The following is a 21018-nucleotide window of genomic DNA, read 5'->3' as shown; positions in this document are numbered from 1 at the left end:
AAGCTTGGTTGCAAATGGGTCTTCCAAATGGACAATGACCCCAAGCATACTTCCAAAGTTGTGGAAAAATTGATTATGGACAACAAAGTCAAGCTATTGGAATGGCCACCACAAAGCCCTGACCTCAATCCCATAGAACATTTGTGGGCAGAACTGAAAAGGCGTGTGCGAGCAAGGAGGCCTACAAACCTGACTCCGTTACACCAGCTCAGTTAGGAGGAATGGGCCAAAATTCACCCAACGTATTGTGGGAAGCTTGTGGAAGGCTACCCAAAATGTTTGACCCAAGTTAAACAATTTAAAGGCGATGCTACCAAATACTAATTGAGTGTATGTAAACTTCTGACCCACTGGGAATGTGATGAAAGAAATAAAAGCTGAAATAAATCATTCTCTCTACTATTATTCTGACATTTCACATTCTTAAAATAAAGTGGTGATCCTAACTGACCTAAGATAGGGAACTTTTACTAGGATTAAATGTCAGGAATTGTGAAAAACAAAGTTTAAATGTATTTGGCTAAGGTGTATGTAAGCTTCCGACTTCAACTGTACATTTGATATGAGTAATGTAAGATATGTAAATGTTATTAAAGTGGAATCATTTACATTGGCATTGTTTAAAGTGACTAGTAATCCATTTATTAAAGTGTCCAGTGATTGGGTCTCAATGTAGGCAGCAGCCTGTCTGAGTTAGTGATTGCTGTTAAGCAGTCTGGTGGCCTTAAGATAGAAGCTGTTTTTCAGTCTCTCGGTCCCAGCTTTGATGCACCTGTACTGACCTCGCCTTCTGGATGATAGCGGTGTGAACAGGCAGTGGCTCGGGTGGTTGTTGTCCTTGATAATCTTTTTGGCCTTCCTGTGACATTGGGTGCTGTAGGTGTCATGGAGGGCAGGTAGTTTGCCCCTGGTGATGCGTTGTGCAGACCTCACTACCGTCTGGAGAGCCTTACGGTTGTGGGCGGTGCAGTTGCCGTACCAGGCGGTGATACAGCCCAACAGGATGCTCTCGATTGTGCATCTGTAGAAGTTTGGTGTCAGGGTTTTGGGTGACAAGTCAAATTTCGTCAGCCTCCTGAGGTTGAAGAGGCGCTGTTGCGCCTTCTTCATCACACTGCCTGTGTGGGTGGACCATTTCAATTTGTCTGTGATGTGTACACCCAGGAACTTAAAACTTTCCACCTTCTTCACTGCTGTCCCTTCCATGTGGATAGTGGAGTGAGTGCTTCCTCTGCTGTTTCCTGAAGTCCCCGATCATCTCCTTTGTTTTGATGACGTTGAGTGAGCACAGAATACAGTGAAGTTAGATTAAACAATATTAGTGATATTATGTATTGAATATTCCCCATTTTAGCCTATACTATTAGAAATGTGTGGGGCGTTATTTAAAGGAGAAGCTTTAAGTTTGAGGACACACAAAGACTGAAAGTATTGGTGGCAGGCATTTGCCAGAGGATAAAAAATTAGAGCCTTAGAAGTTAGTCAATACAGAATAGTGTGGTTTGAGATGCTGTTAAATTAGACAGTAGTCTTGAACATACACTTTTACTGTATATCACATTTACAGAGAGCAGACAGGGCTTTTCACAGACATGCAGGATGCTGTGTTCATCTACTGTAAGGAACACCCCCTATGGAGACTGCAGACAGCCTTTGTTGGTTAGGTGGCTGGAGCCTGGATGTAAACTGAACTCAAAATCTAGGACAATCATATCTCCTGGAATTAGAGTGGCAGTAGGGTTTCTCTATTCTCTTCTTTGAACCACTGGTGGTGTCTGATACATGCACACAGACACAGACAACAAAGGCTGCAGTGTCTCTGTCTCTGAATCTGTCTCAGGTAGCACAGGGATCACAATTGGGCTGGGTTCTAATTGTTGAATAGCTTTATATCTCATTATCCTGTGTATTCCCAGCAAACATGTCCACATTGGCACAATGTTGGCCCGAGGGCATGCTAAAATGTTGGCCCATGTAGGCTGCCAATATTGGGCCAATGCGCCTTTTTTCATCGACTCCACGTAGGCATTGAGTGTGGCCCAGTGTTGGCAGCCCATATTAGGTGAAGACAGCCCTCACTTTGCCTGAACAAAGCTTTTCCCAGCAAACATACCCACATTTGCCCAATGCGGACCAAAATATTGGCCCCATGTAGGCTGCCCACATTTGGCCGATGCTCTTTTTCTATTTAATATGAATGTATTTATTTATATAATTTATTCATTACAATTTAGTTCAATGCATAAATTGCATAGTTTTCGAGCCTTAAAGTTATATAAGGAACATGATACATTGTATCAGAAATACAACCAAGTTGTTACTATCCTACATATATTTTTACAAAAGTGTATTTGGGTGATATTTATCATATACAGTGCATTCGGAAAGTATTCAGACTCCTTGACTTAAAAACATCCCCTCGGCATAATGCTTCACCGTAGGGATGGTGCCAGGTTTCCTCCAGACATGATGCTTGGCACTTAGGCCAAAGAATTCAATCTAGTTTTTTTTTCAGACCAGAGGATCTTGTTTCTCATGGTCTGAGAGTCCTTTAGGTGCCTTTTGGCAAACTCCAAGCGGGCTGTCATGTGCCTTTTACTGAGGAGTGGCTTCCATCTGGCCACTGTACCATGAAAGCATTTGGTGGAGTGCTGCAGAGGTGGTTGCCCTTCTGGAAGCTTCTCCCATCTCCACAGAGAAACTTTGGAGCTCTGTCAGAGTGACCATTGGGATCTTGGTCACCTCTCTGACCAAGGCCCTTCCCCCCCTGATTGCTCAGTTTTGCCACTGTGTTCTTGAGGACCTTCAATGCTGCAGAATTTTTTGGTACCCTTCCCCAGATCTGTGCCTCGACACTATCCTCTATGGACAATTCCTTCAACCTCATGGCTTGGTTTTTGCTCTGACATGCACTGTCAACTGTGGGACCTTTATATAGACTGCTGTGTGTCTTTTTAAATCATGTCCAATCAATTGAATTTACCACAGGTGGACTCCAATCAAGTTGTAGAAACATCTCGAAATTGAGCTCAGGTGCATCCTGTTTCCATTGATCATCCTTATCAATGGAAACAGGATGCACCTGAGCTCAATTTCGAGTCTCATAGGAAATGGTCTGAATACTTACAGTACCAGTCAAATGTTTGGGGACACCTACTCGTTCAAGGGTTTTTAACTATTTTCTACATTGTTGAATAATATTGAAGACATCAGAACTATGAAATAACAGGTAGTCACCTGGAATGCATTTCAATTAACAGGTGTGTCTTGTTAAAATTGTTAGAAGTTAATTTGTGGAATTTCTTTCCTTCTTAATGCGTTTGAGCCAATCAGTTGTGTTGTGACAAGATAGGGGTTGTATACAGAAGACAGCCCTATTTGGTAAAAGACCAAGTCCATATTATGGAAAGAACAGCTCAAATAAGCAAAGAGAAACGACAGTTCATCATTACTTTAGGACATAAAGGTCAGTCAATCTGGAAAATTACAAGAACTTTGAAAGTTTCCTCAAGTGCAGTCGCAAAAAACATCAAGCGTCACGATGAAACTGGCTCTCATGAGGACTGCCACAAGAAATGAAGACCCAGAGTTACCTCTACTGCAGAGGATAAGTTCTTTTAGAGTTATTGTACCAGCCACAGAAATTGCTGGCCAAATAAATGCCTCACAGAGTTCAAGTAACAGACACATAATCAAAATCAACTATTCAGAGGAAACTGCGTGAATCAGGCCTTCATGATAGAATTGCTGCAAAGAAACCACAACTAAAGGACACAAATAATAATAAGAGACTTGCTTGGGCCAAGAAACACGAGCAATGGACATTAGACCGGTGGAAATCTGTCCTTTGATCTGATGAGTCCAACTTTGCGATTTTTGGTTTAAACCGCCTTGTCTTTGTGAGACGCAGAGTAGGTAAAGGGATGATCTCCACATGTGTGGTTTCCACCGTGAAGCATGGAGGAGGTGTTGTGATGGTGCTTTTCTGGTGACCCTGTCGGTGTGTCCAAACTTTTGACTGGTACTGTATGTAAGTAAGGTATTTCTGTTTTTGTTCTTTAATACATTTGCAAAAATGTCTAAAAACCTGTTTTGTCTTTGTCATTATGGGATATTGTGTGTAGATTGCTGAGGATTTTTTAAATTGAATCCGTCTTAGAATAAAGCTCTAACGTAACAAAATGTGGAAAAAGTAAAATGGTGTGAATACTTTCCGAAGGCACTGTACCCTGTATGCATAACATTTGACCCCTAATAAAGACTGTCCAGTTAATGTGATGAAAGTCACATCTATGTGTGATGACCTGAGGGGGTGGACTGGGTACAATAGAGCATTTCTGAGAGGATAAAAGATGTCCTTGAATACAGTGTCACAGAGATCATGCATCCATATACAGTAGATGGCATCAATGTTCTCCTCGTCGGACAAGTTTTTAGATAGATACCAAACATGGCTGCAGTAGTATTACATATTCCAATAGTCAGTCCGCTGGATACTGTAACAGAAAGACATTTTGGCCCCTCTGCAGGGGCAGGGCTGACTAGCCCCTACAAGTATTTTGTTGGGCCATTTGAGATGGGGCCAGAGGTGACAGAGAGCACATAGTTCAGGGCTGAGCCTACAAAAAAAACTGTTGAATTTCTCATATGTCAAATGCACTTATTTAAGTATATTTAAAGACTTCATCATTGGTAGTGCACAAGATTAAAACTTTTTTTTTGACATCACACAAGACTTGAACTGGAATGACACTCTAAGTGACGGTTGCACAAAACGAACTGTATGCAAACCCAAATATTCTAATGAGCCCCCACTTCTAGCTGGGCTTGGTGTGGGCTAGCCTGTGTTGGGCTTGGTGTGGGCTAGTCCCTGTTGGGCTTGGTGTGGGCTAGTCCCTGTTGGGCTTGGTATGGGCTGGCCTGTTTTGCTATGGTGTGCGCTTGCCTGTGTTGGGCAGGGGTGGCCTAGCCTGTGTTAGGAAGCGTGTAGGCTAGCCCATGTTGGGCTGATGTGGCATTGTTGTGGACTAACCCATCTTGGGCTGGTATGGGCTTGGTGTGTAGGCTAGCCTGTGCCCACCTTTCCAATCTGAATACCCACATGGGGCCAATGGGGTCATGTTTTCTGAGGCCCTTCCTATTCCCCTATGTGTCATTTTCTAGTTTTCTTTGTCTCCTTGCCTATTTTACAGTCACCTCTTCACCTCTCTGTCTCTATGGAGGTCTGTGTAGGAGGGTAGGAGCCAAGTGTTTTAGCACCTGCTCAGTTTGTGACCATGAGAGATGAAGGCCAGAGAACAACTCATTAGAGAGCTGGCCGGACAGACAAATAAAGAACCCCAAGCCCAGGGGATCCCACCCCCTCTGAGCACCCCGTCTGTCAGCCCCCATGATAGCCCTCCTGACAATGCCCCCACACCCACTGAAGACATACACAAGTCACAGATTGTACTCCTTTTGTACTCAAACGGGAAATATATACAAGAAAATTAACTTTTTCCCAAACACACTGTCACTAAACTCTGGTGTCCAAACACCCAGCACACCCTAGACCTTCTGTGTGGGGACAGCCTAGGGTCACTCAACCACATAATAATACACACAGGCACAAATGACCTGAGAGCATAGCAGGAAAGGGTGGCCACAGCACTCAAGAGAGTGATTGAAAAAGCTTATTCTACGTTCCCCCATGGACAAGTGGGTATCTCCACCCTGATACCATACAGCGGGTAAACGCAGGTATTTCCTGTGACTGTGCCTCAAAACCAAATGTTTACCTGGCCCACCACTACACCCTGGACTAGAACAGCCTTTATGACCAGATCCACCTATAGGCAGCAGTGCCCACCACTACACCCTGGACTAGAACAGCCTTTATGACCAGATCCACCTATAGGCAGCAGTGCCCACCACTCCACCCTGGACTTGAACAGCCTTTATGACCAGGTCCACCTATAGGCAGCAGTGCCCAACACTCCACCCTGGACTAGAACAGCCTTTATGACCAGGTCCACCACTCCACCCTGGACTAGAACAGCCTTTATGACCAGGTCCACCTATAGGCAGCAGTGCCCACCACTCCACCCTGGACTAGAACAGCCTTGGACTATGACCAGGTCCACCACTCCACCCTGGACTAGAACAGCCTTTATGACCAGGTCCACCATAGGCAGCAGTGCCCACCACTCCACCCTGGACTAGAACAGCCTTTATGACCAGGTCCACCTATAGGCAGCAGTGCCCACTACTCCACCCTGGACTAGAACAGCCTTTATGACCAGATCCACCTATAGGCAGCAGTGCCCACCACTCCACCCTGGACTAGAACAGCCTTTATGACCAGGTCCACCACTCCACCCTGGACTAGAACAGCCTTTATGACCAGGTCCACCTATAGGCAGCAGTGCCCACCACTCCACCCTGGACTAGAACAGCCTTTATGACCAGGTCCACCTATATGCCCACCACTCCAGGCAGCAGTGCCCACCACTCCACCCTGGACTAGAACAGCCTTTATGACCAGGTCCACCTATAGGCAGCAGTGCCCACCACTCCACCCTGGACTTGAACAGCCTTTATGACCAGGTCCACCAATAGGCAGCAGTGCCCAACTTCACCAAGACCCTAAAAGACATCGCCCATCAACCGCAGCCCCAACACTTCACACAGAAGCAACAGATCAACAGACACCCCCAGCCCACCCACCCCAACCAATCAACCCCCCTGCCCCAATCAACCCCCCCAAACCAACCGTGCCCAAACCCCTTATAGGCCCCTTCAGATCAGACCTATGCCCTTCCTGCCCACCCCATGCCCCCCACACCCGCAAAGAGGGCCTCAACATGAAAGTCACACATAAGCCCAGGCCGTGAGTAGGCATACAGTCCCAACCCCCATGCGTACACTAGCCCAAGCCAATGGCATGTACCAGCTGCTTAGCAGGCTCTGCTCACAGTTACTGGTCTGAGGTCAAGTCATACGACTAACAACATTGGACACTTTATGGAACACAAAGCCTTCACCCTCTCATCGAGGCCTGAGGTCATCTGCCTTTGGCCTAAAGAGCAGGCCCAGGTCCACCTAACACCACCACCTCATCGGCCACCCACCACTCCACCCTGGACTAGAACAGCCTGGACTTTTATGACCAGGTCCACCACTCCACCCTGGACTAGAACAGCCTTTATGACCAGGTCCACCACTCCACCCTGGACTCCAAAGAAATTAGAAATACAGACATTGCCATGCTACAGGAAACATGGTATAGAGGAGATGGACCCACTGGTTGCCCTCTAGGTTACAGAGAGCTGGTAGTCCCATCCACCAAACTACCAGGTGTGAAACAGGGAAGGGACTCAGGGGCACCCGAAAAGCAGCACCTAAAATTGATAAAAGGGGAAGGGAGAGAAAGGAGGAAAAGGGGGAGGTAAGAGAGATGGAGGGTTTTGCCTCCAGCCTTCACAGTGTCTAGGACCAGATGCAGACCACAGAACAACATTTGCATAATCTTGCCTTAAATTCCAGCGCTGACTTCCGTCAACTGACATGAAATATTTCAGCATTTAAGTCAAATAAAAAACATGAGCTGGCGCACACCCAGAGAAAACTATTTTATGTTGAGGTGCTGACTAACAGCGAATAAACTATAAGCTACAACAATAAAGAGAGTCGCGCACTCATCAAGAAGGCACAGTGATGCCGAAACGTTGGTGATTTACCCAATAAATGACTGGGAGTTCATATATAGAGTGTGCGACTCTCTTTATTTTTATAGCATTTAAATTAACCCAGGGATTTACACTGAGTGTACAAAACATTTGGAACACCTTCCTAATATTGAGTTGCAACCCCCTTCTGCCCTCAGAACAGCCTCAATTTGTCTGCATTAACTACAAGGTGTCGAAAGCGTTCCACAGGGATATGCTGGCCCATGTTGACTCCAATGCTTCTCACAGTTGTGTCAAATTGTCTGGATGCCCTTTGGGTTGTTGACCATTCTTGGTATACATGAAAAAGGGAAAGGAGAGCCGCACACTCTAGGAGCTCAGATGCAATAATTGAATAACCAACGTTTCGACAGACAAGCTGTCTTCATCAGGGTATAATGACCGTTCTTGATGAAAAACCCAGCAGCGACACACTCAAAGCGGTGCGCAATGGCACCTATTACCATACCCCGTTCAAAGGCACCTACTACCATACCCCGTTCAATGGCACCTATTACCATACCCCGTTCAAAGGCACCTATTGCCATACCCCGTTCAAAGGCACCTATTACCATACCCCGTTCAAAGGCACCTATTGCCATACCCCGTTCAATGGCACCTATTACCATACCCCGTTCAAAGGCACCTATTACCATACCCCGTTCAAAGGCACCTATTACCATACCCCGTTCAAAGGCACCTATTACCATACCCCGTTCAAAGGCACCTATTGCCATACCCCGTTCAAAGGCACCTATTACCATACCCCGTTCAAAGGCACCTATTGCCATACCCCGTTCAAAGGCACCTATTACCATACCCCGTACCCCGTTGATTGAAGTGGATAAAACAGGTGACATCAATAAGGGATCACCTGGTCAGTCTATGTCAGGGAAAGAGCAGTTTCTTAGTGTTTCACCAAGACAATAAATGTTGTACTTCATAAGGTTTTCATGCATTATGTTCTGAGTCCAATTATCCTTTCAAAGCTATGTTTCATACCACACTTTTTCAAACCAAAAAGAATCAATCAATCATTAATCACTCAATCCACATGATCTCTCTAGGTCCAGTGCTATGATCCAGAGGCAGACACCTGGGCGCTAAGGGCAAGCATCCCCATCGCTAAGCGCTGCATCACGGCGGTCTCCCTGAACAACCTGATCTATGTGTCAGGTGGTCTAACCAAGTCTATCTTCTGCTACGACCCTGCGGAGGACTACTGGATGCACGTGGTGCACACCTTCAGCAAACAGGTAAGGATTTCATTTATGGCACAGGAAATTCTGTTTCATTTCGACTTCAGAGCTGCTATGAGGTTTTGCAAGTAACAATGGTCTATGAAAACAAATACAATGTTGACCTTTTTGATTTCACAAATAAGTTGTTGTTTTGTCAAGCCCCCGATAAGTCAACCGTGGTGAGGCATATTTCGCTGACTCTCTCACTCTGTCTCGCTCTCTCTCTCTGTCTGTCTCTCTCTCTCTCTCTCTCTCTCTCTGTCTCTCTCCAGGAGAGCTGTGGAATGTCGGTGTGTAATGGGAAGATCTTCATCCTGGGTGGGCGGGGTGAGAACGGCGAGGCCTCTGACTCCATCCTGTGTTACGACCCGGCAACGGGCATCATCACAGGCGTGGCGGCCATGCCTCGCCCCATCTCTTACCACGGCTGTGTCACCATCCATCGTTACAACGAGAAGTTCCACCACCGGCCCTGACCCCACAAACACACACACAAACACACAGGCTTGTACATAAACATGCTTTAAAAGACATTCACTCACACAAAAAGATTCTTCAGACACACGCTCTCTAAAAAGGGTGCAGATAGACATGCACACACTGTCAACCCTTTTTTTTCCTCTCAAGAAGCAACTAATTTAGAAATTCAGACCACAGCCCCAGTTTCAGTTTCACTTGTTTCCTTATTGTCCCATGAAGCAACACTCTGGTGCTGGTATTGTGGTATTCCTGCTATGCTACTCCAGATCCATCTATGCCTGCCAGCTGACTTTGTTAGGGTGGTTGTTCAATGGAAAACCAAACCATAGACTGGCTGGTATGCCTCCAGACACCACTATGTCTGTGTTTAGATAGAGCCTTCATGGAGCCCGTGGCAGGATCAGATCAGAGCAGGCAGACATGCGCCAGGGTTGTGGCGGTCATGACATTTTGTCGGCCGGTGATTTTCAAGCAAATAACTGCCGGTGTCATGGTAATTAACCGTTAATTAACATAAACACATTTAGCATCTCCTGGCTTCCACTCATAGCCTACGAGCCACTAATGCAGACCTTTGGAATATATACATTTTTTTAAGTCATAAGAAATCCATTTAATATGGCCTACACCTTCACAATTAATCCATAATTTATTTTAGACAGGTCTAAAGAAACATGATATGAAGAAACCACCATTCTCAAAAGGGACCGCAAATGTGATTATGATTGTAATGCTTTATTATCTTCCCCAAACTTGGAACTCACAAGCAGCCTATGTATGTCAGTTATTCTCCACGCCGGTTGTAAAGGGGATTCATGTGCTTAATTCTAAGAAGTTATAGGACCACTTGAGTTGTAATACTAACCTTATCAAAACATATAGGCCTATGGGCTAGGCTACATTAGGTGTGCGACTATGATTTGAAAAAGTCGCCAAAAAAAGGCATACACTGTTTCTTGTCTTACTGGACACACTGGGCATCATTCACAAGTGATAATACACCATTCACAAGTGATAATATTGTTATCAGACTATTCTTAATTTGTTATCAGACTATTCTTAATTTTTGTCTTTACTGTACATATACTTAATAATATATGTGTGAAATTAGTTTTGATTTTGAATGAACCATTATCATACACTTGTCTCAGAACAGGGGCAGGGGAAAAAATATGTGTCATCTATGCAGTTAAATAGCGAATGGAGGACTCTTTTCCCCTGGTTAATTTTCATGCCTGCCGGGTAGGCTGTACTCCTGTTGTAAAGATAAGCATTGTGGTTAATATTAGGAAGGTTGAGAAATACATTTAGTAGGCCTAGTCTATAGAAAACCGATGGGAGCCTCCTCTTTTTAGGAGAAGCCATCACTCTGTTTTCTCACACAATTGCATAGCCTATAGAAATGTTGCGCAACGTGAGCTCATGGTCTCTCATGAAGTGTTTGATTTGATTTTCCAATCACATTTGCATTGATGTTAGAGTGATTATAGTGACAATATAGTGCTGAGTACCAGGCAGTTAGCAAGTTTGGTAGGCTACTAATGACCACCAGCAGCATCAGAGCGCAGTTTTGGAGAAGCCTAGTTACCGTGACAATACAGTCACGTGGAATTTGACTGTGGTCATGACTTGTGAACAGCGGTAATATGGTCACTGTAACAGCCCTAGACATGCCTAGCAGCATCTCCTCTTCCTAAGAACCAGAGATAGTCTATATCTGCACATCAAAGATCACAATCTTTGATGGACAGATAGGGAGTCGTGATAGTGGATGAAACAAAGTGTTGCTTTTAGAGATTATCTCCTTCATCTTTAGGTGTTCAGGTGGACAAGTACTGACAGATAGTGAATTGTGATAGTGAACAGGAAAGCTTTGATTCAGACTTGAGAGAAATTCATAGGAATCTGCCACTGATTGACAAGGGGTGGTACAGTAATTCTTAGAACCCAGTTTTAAAAGGCAATATGCATTCCAACCATCTTAAAATGGCCTCCTCTTTCTTCGTAACCACTTGATAGTATCATGGAAATTGGAACAGTATCATGGAATGTATCAAGCACCTGGTTGCCAGAGGGTAGGAATGTGGTTCCATGACTTCAATTGTATATGTCGTTAAGCAGTGATTGTTTGGTATAAAACAAAACAAGCTGGCCTATGCTAATCCAAAAACAGAAGCCATGTCCAAATAGAACGAAACGTCTTATTTTCATTGTCTTCTTTTGTCTCATTGCCACTAATTTCAAATGACATTCATTTTAGGAAGCTACCTCCTGCTGTGGTCTGAACTCTGATTCCGCTGACTCCTATTTCCTTTTCCTGTTAGAGGTTCCCTTACTTACTCTTTCCATATCATCTCTTTCCTCTTCTCATATCCTACCTCTTATCACTGACACTTTCATCATAATTCCCTTGAATCTTTGCTACACACACACACACACACACACTGATTTTTTTGTTGTTGTTCAATTTATTAAATTATATTTGTCTTTTTGACTTTGGATATGTGTGCTGATTTTATACCTTGTGCTTGGTGGTGTGCTTGTTGCTACATAGAGTTTAGATAGTTGGTTTGGATGTTGGGTGTGTGGGTGATTTAGTCAATATCAGCAGGGCCGTTTTCTAGCATTTTGGGGGCCCAAAGCGAGATTTGGTTTGCAGAGAGCAAATGTTGCATTATTAAAGCAAATTTCATGCAGTTCTACACATTTTGCCATGGGTTGGGGGCCCAATAGTGGCCGCTTATGTCGCGTGTGCCTAGAAACAGCACTAGATATCAGATGCCTTAGTAGATGAAATCTCAAAGACTGTTATAAGTGAGTGGTATATTGGGTGATTTTTATTATATGTAAACCAGTTATAGCTTTATATCATAACAGTCTGTTTACTATTGTGCTGCTTACCCAGTGGCCTTGCCTCATATATGCAAATTCTATAGAACTCTGTGCCATACATAGACAATGGCACCTCTCACCTGTATACTCATACAATGTATAGCTCATGTACACAATGTAGCTCGGGGTAACCATGGAAACCTCCAGGTGTGTGTGTGCCGTTGGCTTTACCGAGCTGACACCTGTGTATTAACTCATAGGATATGATTGATTGGCAGGTGTGATAGTAGTAATTGTAAGTCTTGATTCTGGTCAGTAAAAGTCACCTTTTACTTTTGTGTCGTTAGAATAAGAGATGAATTGCTGTGAATTGATGTATTGCTGTGATACGGTGACGTTGAGGCCTTCTCTTTGCCACATTTTTATTCAAATGTTCTGTCATCCTTGTTTGCATGTGGTTTGTGTCTTTTTGCTGTTTTTTTTTGTATCCGAGAGCCCCAATTGTGTTCTTTTACTATTATATCACAATGTAAATATGATTTTTTAAAATTTCCTTTTATTACTGTATCAGTAAATGCTATTTGCTTTCATGTGACGTATGTGAGTGGGGTGAATGGAGCCTGTCAGCGCCTCGTACTGGTCTGCCTGCTATTGCTGTGGGTCCCCACAAATAGCACAACTATAATATGTCAGATCAAGATCAACACAGGGAGAGAAAGAGGGGGGTAGAGGAACATGCACTACGTTATTGGGTCAAGGGTAAGGAACTGTTTTGTTTCTCAATTATGTTTTTACTAAATAAATCAAAGTGAAAGAAAATGTGAGGCATGTTCGCTTAATCTGCATTCCAGTGTTTTGTTGAGCGAGAGAGACTTGTTGTTTCTTGTTGTGGTGGCGAATGCTGGGATTGTGTGTGTTGTTGATGAGTGATGCTTGTTTTTGACAGTCTGCCACAGGTAAGTCGTCTGCTCTATATTGGATGACTCTCAAGGGGAGAAGTGATTGAATGATGTAAATGCAGAGTTAGGCATTTGGCCCAGATCAAATCCCTAAGGTGATGTTTTGAACTTGCTTTCATGGGAACCCTGGATTTGAGCTATGGATTGATGAATTTGTATAGCCTACAGTACTTGTGTACAAGATGAGGGCTAGTTCCACCTAGAGAATGCAATCCTTTGTGCCTGGAATAAGACAATATTGGATTAAAATCTGTCTTTCTGATATTAAGGAAACAACATTACATTAAATTATGTATGATGTGATATTCAAATCTCTCTTTCGCCTTGGTTCTTCTGTTTCTTCTGAAAATCAGTGTGGACTGTCTGAGCTATAGTATGTCGGACTGTAATTGCTGGCTTGTGTAAATGAAGCATCAATAAAGTTATTCTCTATACTGAACGTGGTGTGCAGTTCTTATGACATATTGCAATACAATACAGTGGGACAAAAAAGTATTTAGTCAGGCACCAATTGTGCAAGTTCTCCCACTTAAAAAGATGAGAGAGGTCTGTAATTTTCATCATAGGTACACTTCAACTATGACAGACAAAATGAGAAAAAAAATCCAGAAAATCACATTGTAGGATTTTTAATTAATTTATTTGCAAATTATGGTGGAAAATAAGTATTTGGTCACCTACAAACAAGCAAGATTTCTGGCTCTCACAGACCTGTAACTTCTTCTTTAAGAGGCTCCTCTGTCCTCCACTCGTTACCTGTATTAATGGCACCTGTTTGAACTTGTTATCAGTTTAAAAGACACCTGTCCACAACCTCAAACAGTCACACTCCAAACTCCACTATGGCCAAGACCAAAGAGCTGTCAAAGGACACCAGAAACAAAATTGTAGACCTGCACCAGGCTGGGAAGACTGAATCTGCAATAGGTAAGCAGCTTGGTTTGAAGAAATCAACTGTGGGAGCAATTATTAGGAAATGGAAGACATACAAGACCACTGATAATCTCCCTCGATCTGGGGCTCCACGCAAGATCTCGCCCCGTGGGGTCAAAATGATCACAAGAACGGTGAGCAAAAATCCCAGAATTACAAGGGGGGACCTAGTGAATGACCTGCAGAGAGCTGGGACCAAAGTAACAAAGCCTACCATCAGTAACACACTACGCCGCAAGGGACTCAAATCCTGCAGTGCCAGACGTGTCCCCCTACTTAAGCCAGTACATGTCCAGGCCCGTCTGAAGTTTGCTAGAGAGCATTTGGATGATCCAGAAGAAGATTGGGAGAATGTCATATGGTCAGATGAAACCAAAATATAACTTTTTGGTAAAAACTCAACTCGTCGTGTTTGGAGGACAAAGAATGCTGAGTTGCATCCAAAGAACACCATACCTACTGTGAAGCATGGAGGTGGAAACATCATGCTTTGGGGCTGTTTTTCTGCCAGGACGACTGATCCGTATAAAGGAAAGAATGAATGGGGCCATGTATCGTGAGATTTTGAGTGAAAACCTCCTTCCATCAGCAAGGGCATTGAAGATGAAACGTGGCTGGGTCTTTCAGCATGACAATGATCCCAAACACACCGCCCGGGCAATGAAGGAGTGGCTTCGTAAGAAGCATTTCAAGGTCCTGGAGTGGCCTAGCCAGTCTCCAGATCTCAACCCCATAGAAAATCTTTGGAGGGAGTTGAAAGTCCGTGTTACCCAGCAACAGCCACAAAACATCACTGCTCTAGAGGAGATCTGCATGGAGGAATGGGCCAAAATACCAGCAACAGTGTGTGAAAACCTTGTGAAGACTTACAGAAAACGTTTGACCTCTGTCATTGCCAACAAAGAGTATATAACAAAGTATTGAGAAACTTTTGTTATTGACCAAATACTTATTTTCCACCATAATTTGCAAATAAATTCATTAAAAATCCTACAATGTGATTTTCTGGATTTTTTTTCTCATTTTGTCTGTCATAGTTGAAGTGTACCTATGATGAAAATTACAGGCCTCTCACATCTTTTTAAGTGGGAGAACTTGCACAATTGGTGGCTGACTAAATACTTTTTTGCCCCACTGTATAACATACCATAGTTTAAAAACATCAGTGGCAGCAATACTATGGTATAGTGCAAATGTAGTAGATAAAACAAGCCATACATGTTGGAAGTGTGAAACTATGCTGTCTTATAAGCACAGTGATCAGAATAATGTAAAGATATTTACCTGCCTGACTACCACCCCCACTTACCTACAGACTGGAGCAGAGGAATTACACTAGTATTAAACACTATACAGGCTATTACAGTGGTGTTTACCTGTCAATCATCTAAGGGAAGTTGCCTAGGGGAGAAGTTACACGGAAATGCCTTATCACATTTCAATCACATTCTGACAGCAAAATACAGTGCATTTGGAAAGCATTCAGACTGTTTGACTCTTTACACATTGTGTTACGTTACTGCTATAATGTTTCAGGTAAGTCCCAGATGCAGGAACGTCGAACTAACAACAGTTTATCCGACAGGTCAAGGGTAGGCAGGGGACAGTAATCCGGACAGGTGGGTTAATGGTACAGGACGGCAGGCAGACTCAGGGAAGGCAGAGTTCAGTAATCCAGATAGGAGGGTTAAAGGTAGAGGACGGCAAGCAGAATCAGGGTAGGCAGAGTTCAGTGATCCAGATAGGTGGGTTAAAGGTAGAGGACGGCAGGCAGACTCAGGGTAGGCAGAGGTCAGTAATCCAGATAGGTGGGGTACAGGTAGAGGACTGCAGGCTCAGGGTAGGCAGGGGTCAGTAATCCAGATAGGTGGGTTAAAGGTAGAGGATAGCAGGCTCAGGGGGCGGGGTCAGTAATCCAGACAGGTGGGGGTACAGGGGTAGAGAGGTCAGTAATCCAGATAGGTGGGGTACAGGCAGGCTGCAGGCTCAGGGTAGGCAGTAAGATTGGGTTAAAGGTAGAGGATGGCAGTTATCCAGATAGGTGGGGTAAAGGTACAGGACGGCAGGCAGGCTCAGGGTAGGCAGAGTTCAGTTATCCAGATAGGTGGGTTAAAGGTACAGGACGGCAGGCAGGCTCAGGGTAGGCAGAGTTCAGTTATCCAGATAGGTGGGATAAAGGTACAGGACGACAGGCAGGCTCAGGGTAGGCAGAGTTCAGTTATCCAGATAGGTGGGTTAAAGGTAGAGGACGGCAGGCAGGCTCAGGGCAGGCAGAAAAAAACGGGAAAACAGGAACAATCGAGAGACAGGAACAGAGGGAAAAACACTGGTAGGCTTGACGAAACAAAACAAACTGGCAACAGATAAACAGAGAACACAGGTATAAATGCACAGCGGATAATGGGGAAGATGGGCAATACCTGGAGGGGGGTGGAGACAATCACAAAGACAGGTGAAACAGATCAGGGTGTGACAACGGCCTTATTCTAAAATGGAATAAATAATTGTTTTTACTCATCAATCTACACACATTGCCCCATAATGACAGAGCAAAAACAGGTTTTTAGAAATCGTTGCAAATGTATTACAAATAAAAACATAAATGTTATTTACATAAGTATTCAGAACCTTTCCTATGATACTCGAAATTGAGCTCGGTGCATCCTGTTTCCATTGATCGTCTTGGTGTTTCTACAACTTGACTGGAGACCACCTGTGGTAAAGTGAATTGATTGAAAAATAAAAAGAGAGCTGCACACTCTAGGAGCTCAGATGCAATAATTGAATAACCTAATAACCAATGTTTTGACAGACAAACTGTCTTCATCAGAGTATAGACAGCTTGTCTGTCAAAACATTGGTTAGAGATTGTTAAATTATTGCGTCTGAGCTTCTAGAGTGTGCGTCTCTCCTTATCTTTTTCAAGTATTCTACTCCGCTAGCCAGCACCTCACCGTAACAGGTGTGTGTTTCTTTCGCCTCCAAATTCAATTGATTGAACATGATTTGGAAAGGCACACACCTGTCTCTATAAGTTGACAGTGCATTTCCGAGCAAAAACCAATCCATGAGGTCAAAATAATTGTCTGTAGAGCTCCGAGACAAGATTCTGTTGATGCACAGATCTGGGGAGAACCTGATGGTCACCCTGACAGAGCTCCAGAGTTCCTCTGTGAAGATAGGATAACCTTCCAGAAGGTGGGGGTGGCAGCATCATGCTGTGGGGGTGTTTTTCAGTGTCAGGGACTGGGAGACTAGTCAGGATCGGGGAAAGATTAAATTAGCAAAGTACAGAGAGATTCATGATGAAAGCCTACTTTAGAGCGCTCAGGACCTCAGACTGGGGCGAAGGTTCACCTTCCAACAGGACAACGACCCTAAGCACACAGCCAAGACAATGCAGGAGTGGCTTCGGGACAAGTCTCTGAATGTCCTTGAGTTCCCAGCCAGAGCCCGTACTTGAACCTGATCGAACATCTCTGGAGAGACCTGAAAATAGCTATGCAGCAACGCTCCCCATCCAACATGACAGAGCTTGAGAGGGTCTGAAGAGAAGAATGGAGAAACTCCCCAAATACAGGTGTGCCAAGCTTGAAGTGTCATAACCAAGAAGACTCAAGGCTGTAATCGCTGACAAAGGTGCTTCAACAAAGTACTGAGTAAAGGGTCTGAATATTTATGTAAATGTGATATTTCAGTGTTTTATTTTTTATAATTAAAAAACAACAACTGTTTTTGCTTTTTATTTATGGGGCATTGCTTGTAGATTGATGAGAGAAAAAAACTAACTATTTAATCCATTTTAGAATAAGGCTGTAACGTAACAAAATGTGGAAAAGCCGAAGGGGTCTGAATACTTTCCAAATGCACTGTACATCTGAAAACAACTAAACAACAACAAGGATGCTAAATACATCAATATTCTGGAGAATAATTTCACTACTTTGGAAAACGTTTATTGTGGCTTCATACTTTATTCATGGGTTTCTGGTTTGTTCTTGGCAATTTCACATAGGCTACACATGTGAACGCATTTGTTGCTAAACCAAGATGATGTTTCACTTAACGGATGTTTACTCTCATGGGGAACCATCTGTTGTGCTGGCAGTCTGGAGGTTGGCTGTGGATCTGTTGGGGCAGTGTGCGAATTGGAGTGGGTCCAGGGTGTCTAAGATGATGGTGTTGATGTGTGTCATGACGAGCCTTTCGAAGCACTTCATAATTACAGATCACAGATAGTCATTTAGGCAGGTTACCTTGGAGTTATTGGGAACAAGGACAATAGTGGCAGTTTGAAACATGTTGGGATTACAGATTATTATTATTTAAAATATGCATACCACTATTGCCCAGGATTCAATTCCTTTTATTTGTATTCTAATGTTGAGGCATTACATCAAAACCTCAGACATTTTTAAAAACAGTGTCTCAAAGGTTTATGAAGATCAATTTGTATCTATGACATCTTTACAATTAACCTGACTGTGTGATCTAATAAATTCAGTATGTGATGCAGACATTTGGCACCAGTTTGCAATTCTTCTCACATCTCATCTCACCCACATGCACTGTTTCAGGGCATATTTATACAATATTGTTAGGGTTACTGTACCAAACAGATGTGGAACAAGCCAGATTGTTTTCTATTTGATAAACAAATAAATCAAGTAGGATATGGTCTTGACATTAGAAACCCTTGGCCACTGTATAGTGTGTTTACAAACTATTTGAAGTGGGTAAAGCTGACTGCGTCTTTTGAGGGAAAGCAAAGGGCCAACAAGAAAAGTAAAGATTTTTCAATAACTTCTTGATTGTGTGTGATGTGTTTTATGACATTAGTTACATTATTTCCCTATTTCTTCAGTTTGAAGTTAAATTATTATAAGGATACTGTAGTGTAAGGCAGGTCACTGTATTCAGTGCAGTCTGGATTATGATTCTGTTTTCTAGTGCACCCCTCTGGTTCATCGCAGGAATCGCAAGGCCCATCTGTTTGCAGGCGAATGCCATGGGGCTAGCTCGAGACTCTACAAACCAAGCAAAACATTAACAAACATAGATAGCTAGCTTTGAATGAAAACTCACTTTATATAGCAACGTCCGCAGAAAAGTAATTATTAAACTACAGAAGCGGGCGTATCGGCTTGCTTGCAAACAGAATCACAACACACGTTCAGCTAGCTAGTTAGCCTGCTAGCAACTTTCTCCAGCACGCCTCCCAGTTCCTGCACCACGAGCGTGAGGTAGGGTAAACTGTCGAACATTGGGGTATGTTGTGAGAGTGGGTAAACTATTCCAATATAATGTTATCGTAATGGCTTAATGTACCATAGATGACTGCATTGTCAAGTTTGGTAGCAAAGTGTTTTCACAAATCACTGGTGTACCACGACACAATGCTAGCTAGCTGCTCGCTAATAACGTCGTTACTGTAGTTCAAAGGCCTTTCTAGACATCAGGGTCGAGTAGCAGAGTGATCCGACTTGCTCCATGTTATGCTAGCTAGCATTTAGCACCTACATAGCTATGCTTAATGCTACATTTTTGCATAGATCTCCAGTTAGATGGCTGGCTAGCTAGTTAGCTAGCTAACTAGCTAGATATATGCTACATTATAACATCTAGCTAGCCACTGTACATATAATTTAGCAAAGGTAAAAATCTATAACCATTCAATAGAATGCCATGTTTTGTGGGGTTTGTTGTTGGAAACGGGCAATGTTTTTTATTTTCTGTTAGCACTTATTCCCCTTTTGACATATTATGCTAGCTGACATGCTAGGCTAGCAGGTGCAGTGATTTCATACAATATTGTTTGTGAACTGCACAAATACCATTTAGGGAAATGTAATAAACTTATAACAAGCTAGGTTGTTATTTGATTACCTGGAATAATATTGAGAACTCAGCAATTGTTGCTGCTACAAGATAAAAAGCTTTACTGCCAGCATCTTCTCCATTTTAGTTAGTGATAAATATATCTAGCATATATCATAGAGCAAGCAACAGGGACATGGTTACCAGAGCACAGCGGTTGAATTTACACATTGCCGTTGTCTATCTCTATCTCTCAGTCAATCATGTCGGGCATCAAGAGGAAGATTGAAGACAAGGACCCAGACTATGAAGACATCTCACAGGTTCAGGAGAACAAGCGACACAAAGTAGTGGAACAAAATGGTAAGACTGGAAGTTCAACAACCCATGCTATTGTACTATTAAAGCCTTCCTGTACTTGTGAACTTAGGCTGTATGGACAATTGCTGGTTCACAGTATCTTTAGGATGATGCTAACATGTGACCTAGCTCACTCTGTCTGCGTTTTCATACTTTTTTGAAACTTGCCAGCGAGGGAAGCTACGGTGCAGAAGATTGAGGCCATTATCAAAGACCAGTTCTCTTTGGAGATGAAGAACAAAGAACATGAGATCGAAGTGATCGGACAGGTAACTGTTAACCTCATCTACTGAATGAGTATCATGTCACCATACATGAATCATATCAGAACCATGAGGGTACAAAAGTACGAACACCTTAAATGCATGCAAAGACAAACACTCTGTTTTCATGTTTATTACCTTTAATTGTGTGTAATTACAATGTACAATATAGAGCTGGGATGATAAACCAAAAATTACTGACACCGAAATCACCTTCACTTACCAAAGCATTTTGCTCAGTAATTTACAGTGATTTTGCTGTCCAACGTTCCTGTAGATTGTTCCACAACCATAATTTGGTCAACATTAATAGCCTATGCATTATGCTGATTCCTGCTATGAAATTATCTGCCTGTCCCTGTTTTGGCTGCTGTGTGAGCAAGCCACTCTCACTTCCTCTCCCCACTGTGCGCACAGAAGAGGAGGG

At 43.2% G+C, this 21018-nt stretch overlaps 2 protein-coding genes across 7 annotated transcripts in view; both read left to right on the top strand.

Annotated features, from left to right (window-relative positions):
• Positions 1-13652, top strand: part of klhl24a (kelch-like family member 24a) — a 65293-nt gene extending 51641 nt beyond the window's left edge. The window contains 2 exon segments of the mRNA XM_024390938.2: positions 8774-8962; positions 9220-13652. Of these exon segments, the coding sequence (XP_024246706.2) occupies positions 8774-8962; positions 9220-9423 (393 nt within the window). The 3' untranslated portion in view covers positions 9424-13652.
• Positions 13653-19101: 5449 nt separating this feature from the next.
• The window catches only part of yeats2 (YEATS domain containing 2), a 59200-nt gene continuing 57283 nt past the window's right edge, over positions 19102-21018 (top strand). For 3 of the 6 annotated variants that reach the window (XM_024390936.2, XM_024390935.2, XM_024390934.2), the window contains exons 1-3: positions 19102-19394; positions 20226-20331; positions 20500-20597. In XM_024390936.2, coding sequence (XP_024246704.1) covers positions 20232-20331; positions 20500-20597 — 198 coding nt within the window. In that variant the 5' untranslated portion in view covers positions 19102-19394; positions 20226-20231. Of the gene's footprint in view, positions 19420-20225; positions 20332-20499; positions 20598-21018 lie in introns of those variants that run through there. The other 3 variants (XM_042307639.1, XM_024390937.2, XM_042307640.1) reach the window with 3 other exon arrangements.

This window comes from Oncorhynchus tshawytscha, linkage group LG28 (assembly GCF_018296145.1).
Source record: "Oncorhynchus tshawytscha isolate Ot180627B linkage group LG28, Otsh_v2.0, whole genome shotgun sequence".
Taxonomy (NCBI): domain Eukaryota; kingdom Metazoa; phylum Chordata; class Actinopteri; order Salmoniformes; family Salmonidae; genus Oncorhynchus; species Oncorhynchus tshawytscha.
This window is presented reverse-complemented; position numbering and strand designations above follow the sequence as displayed.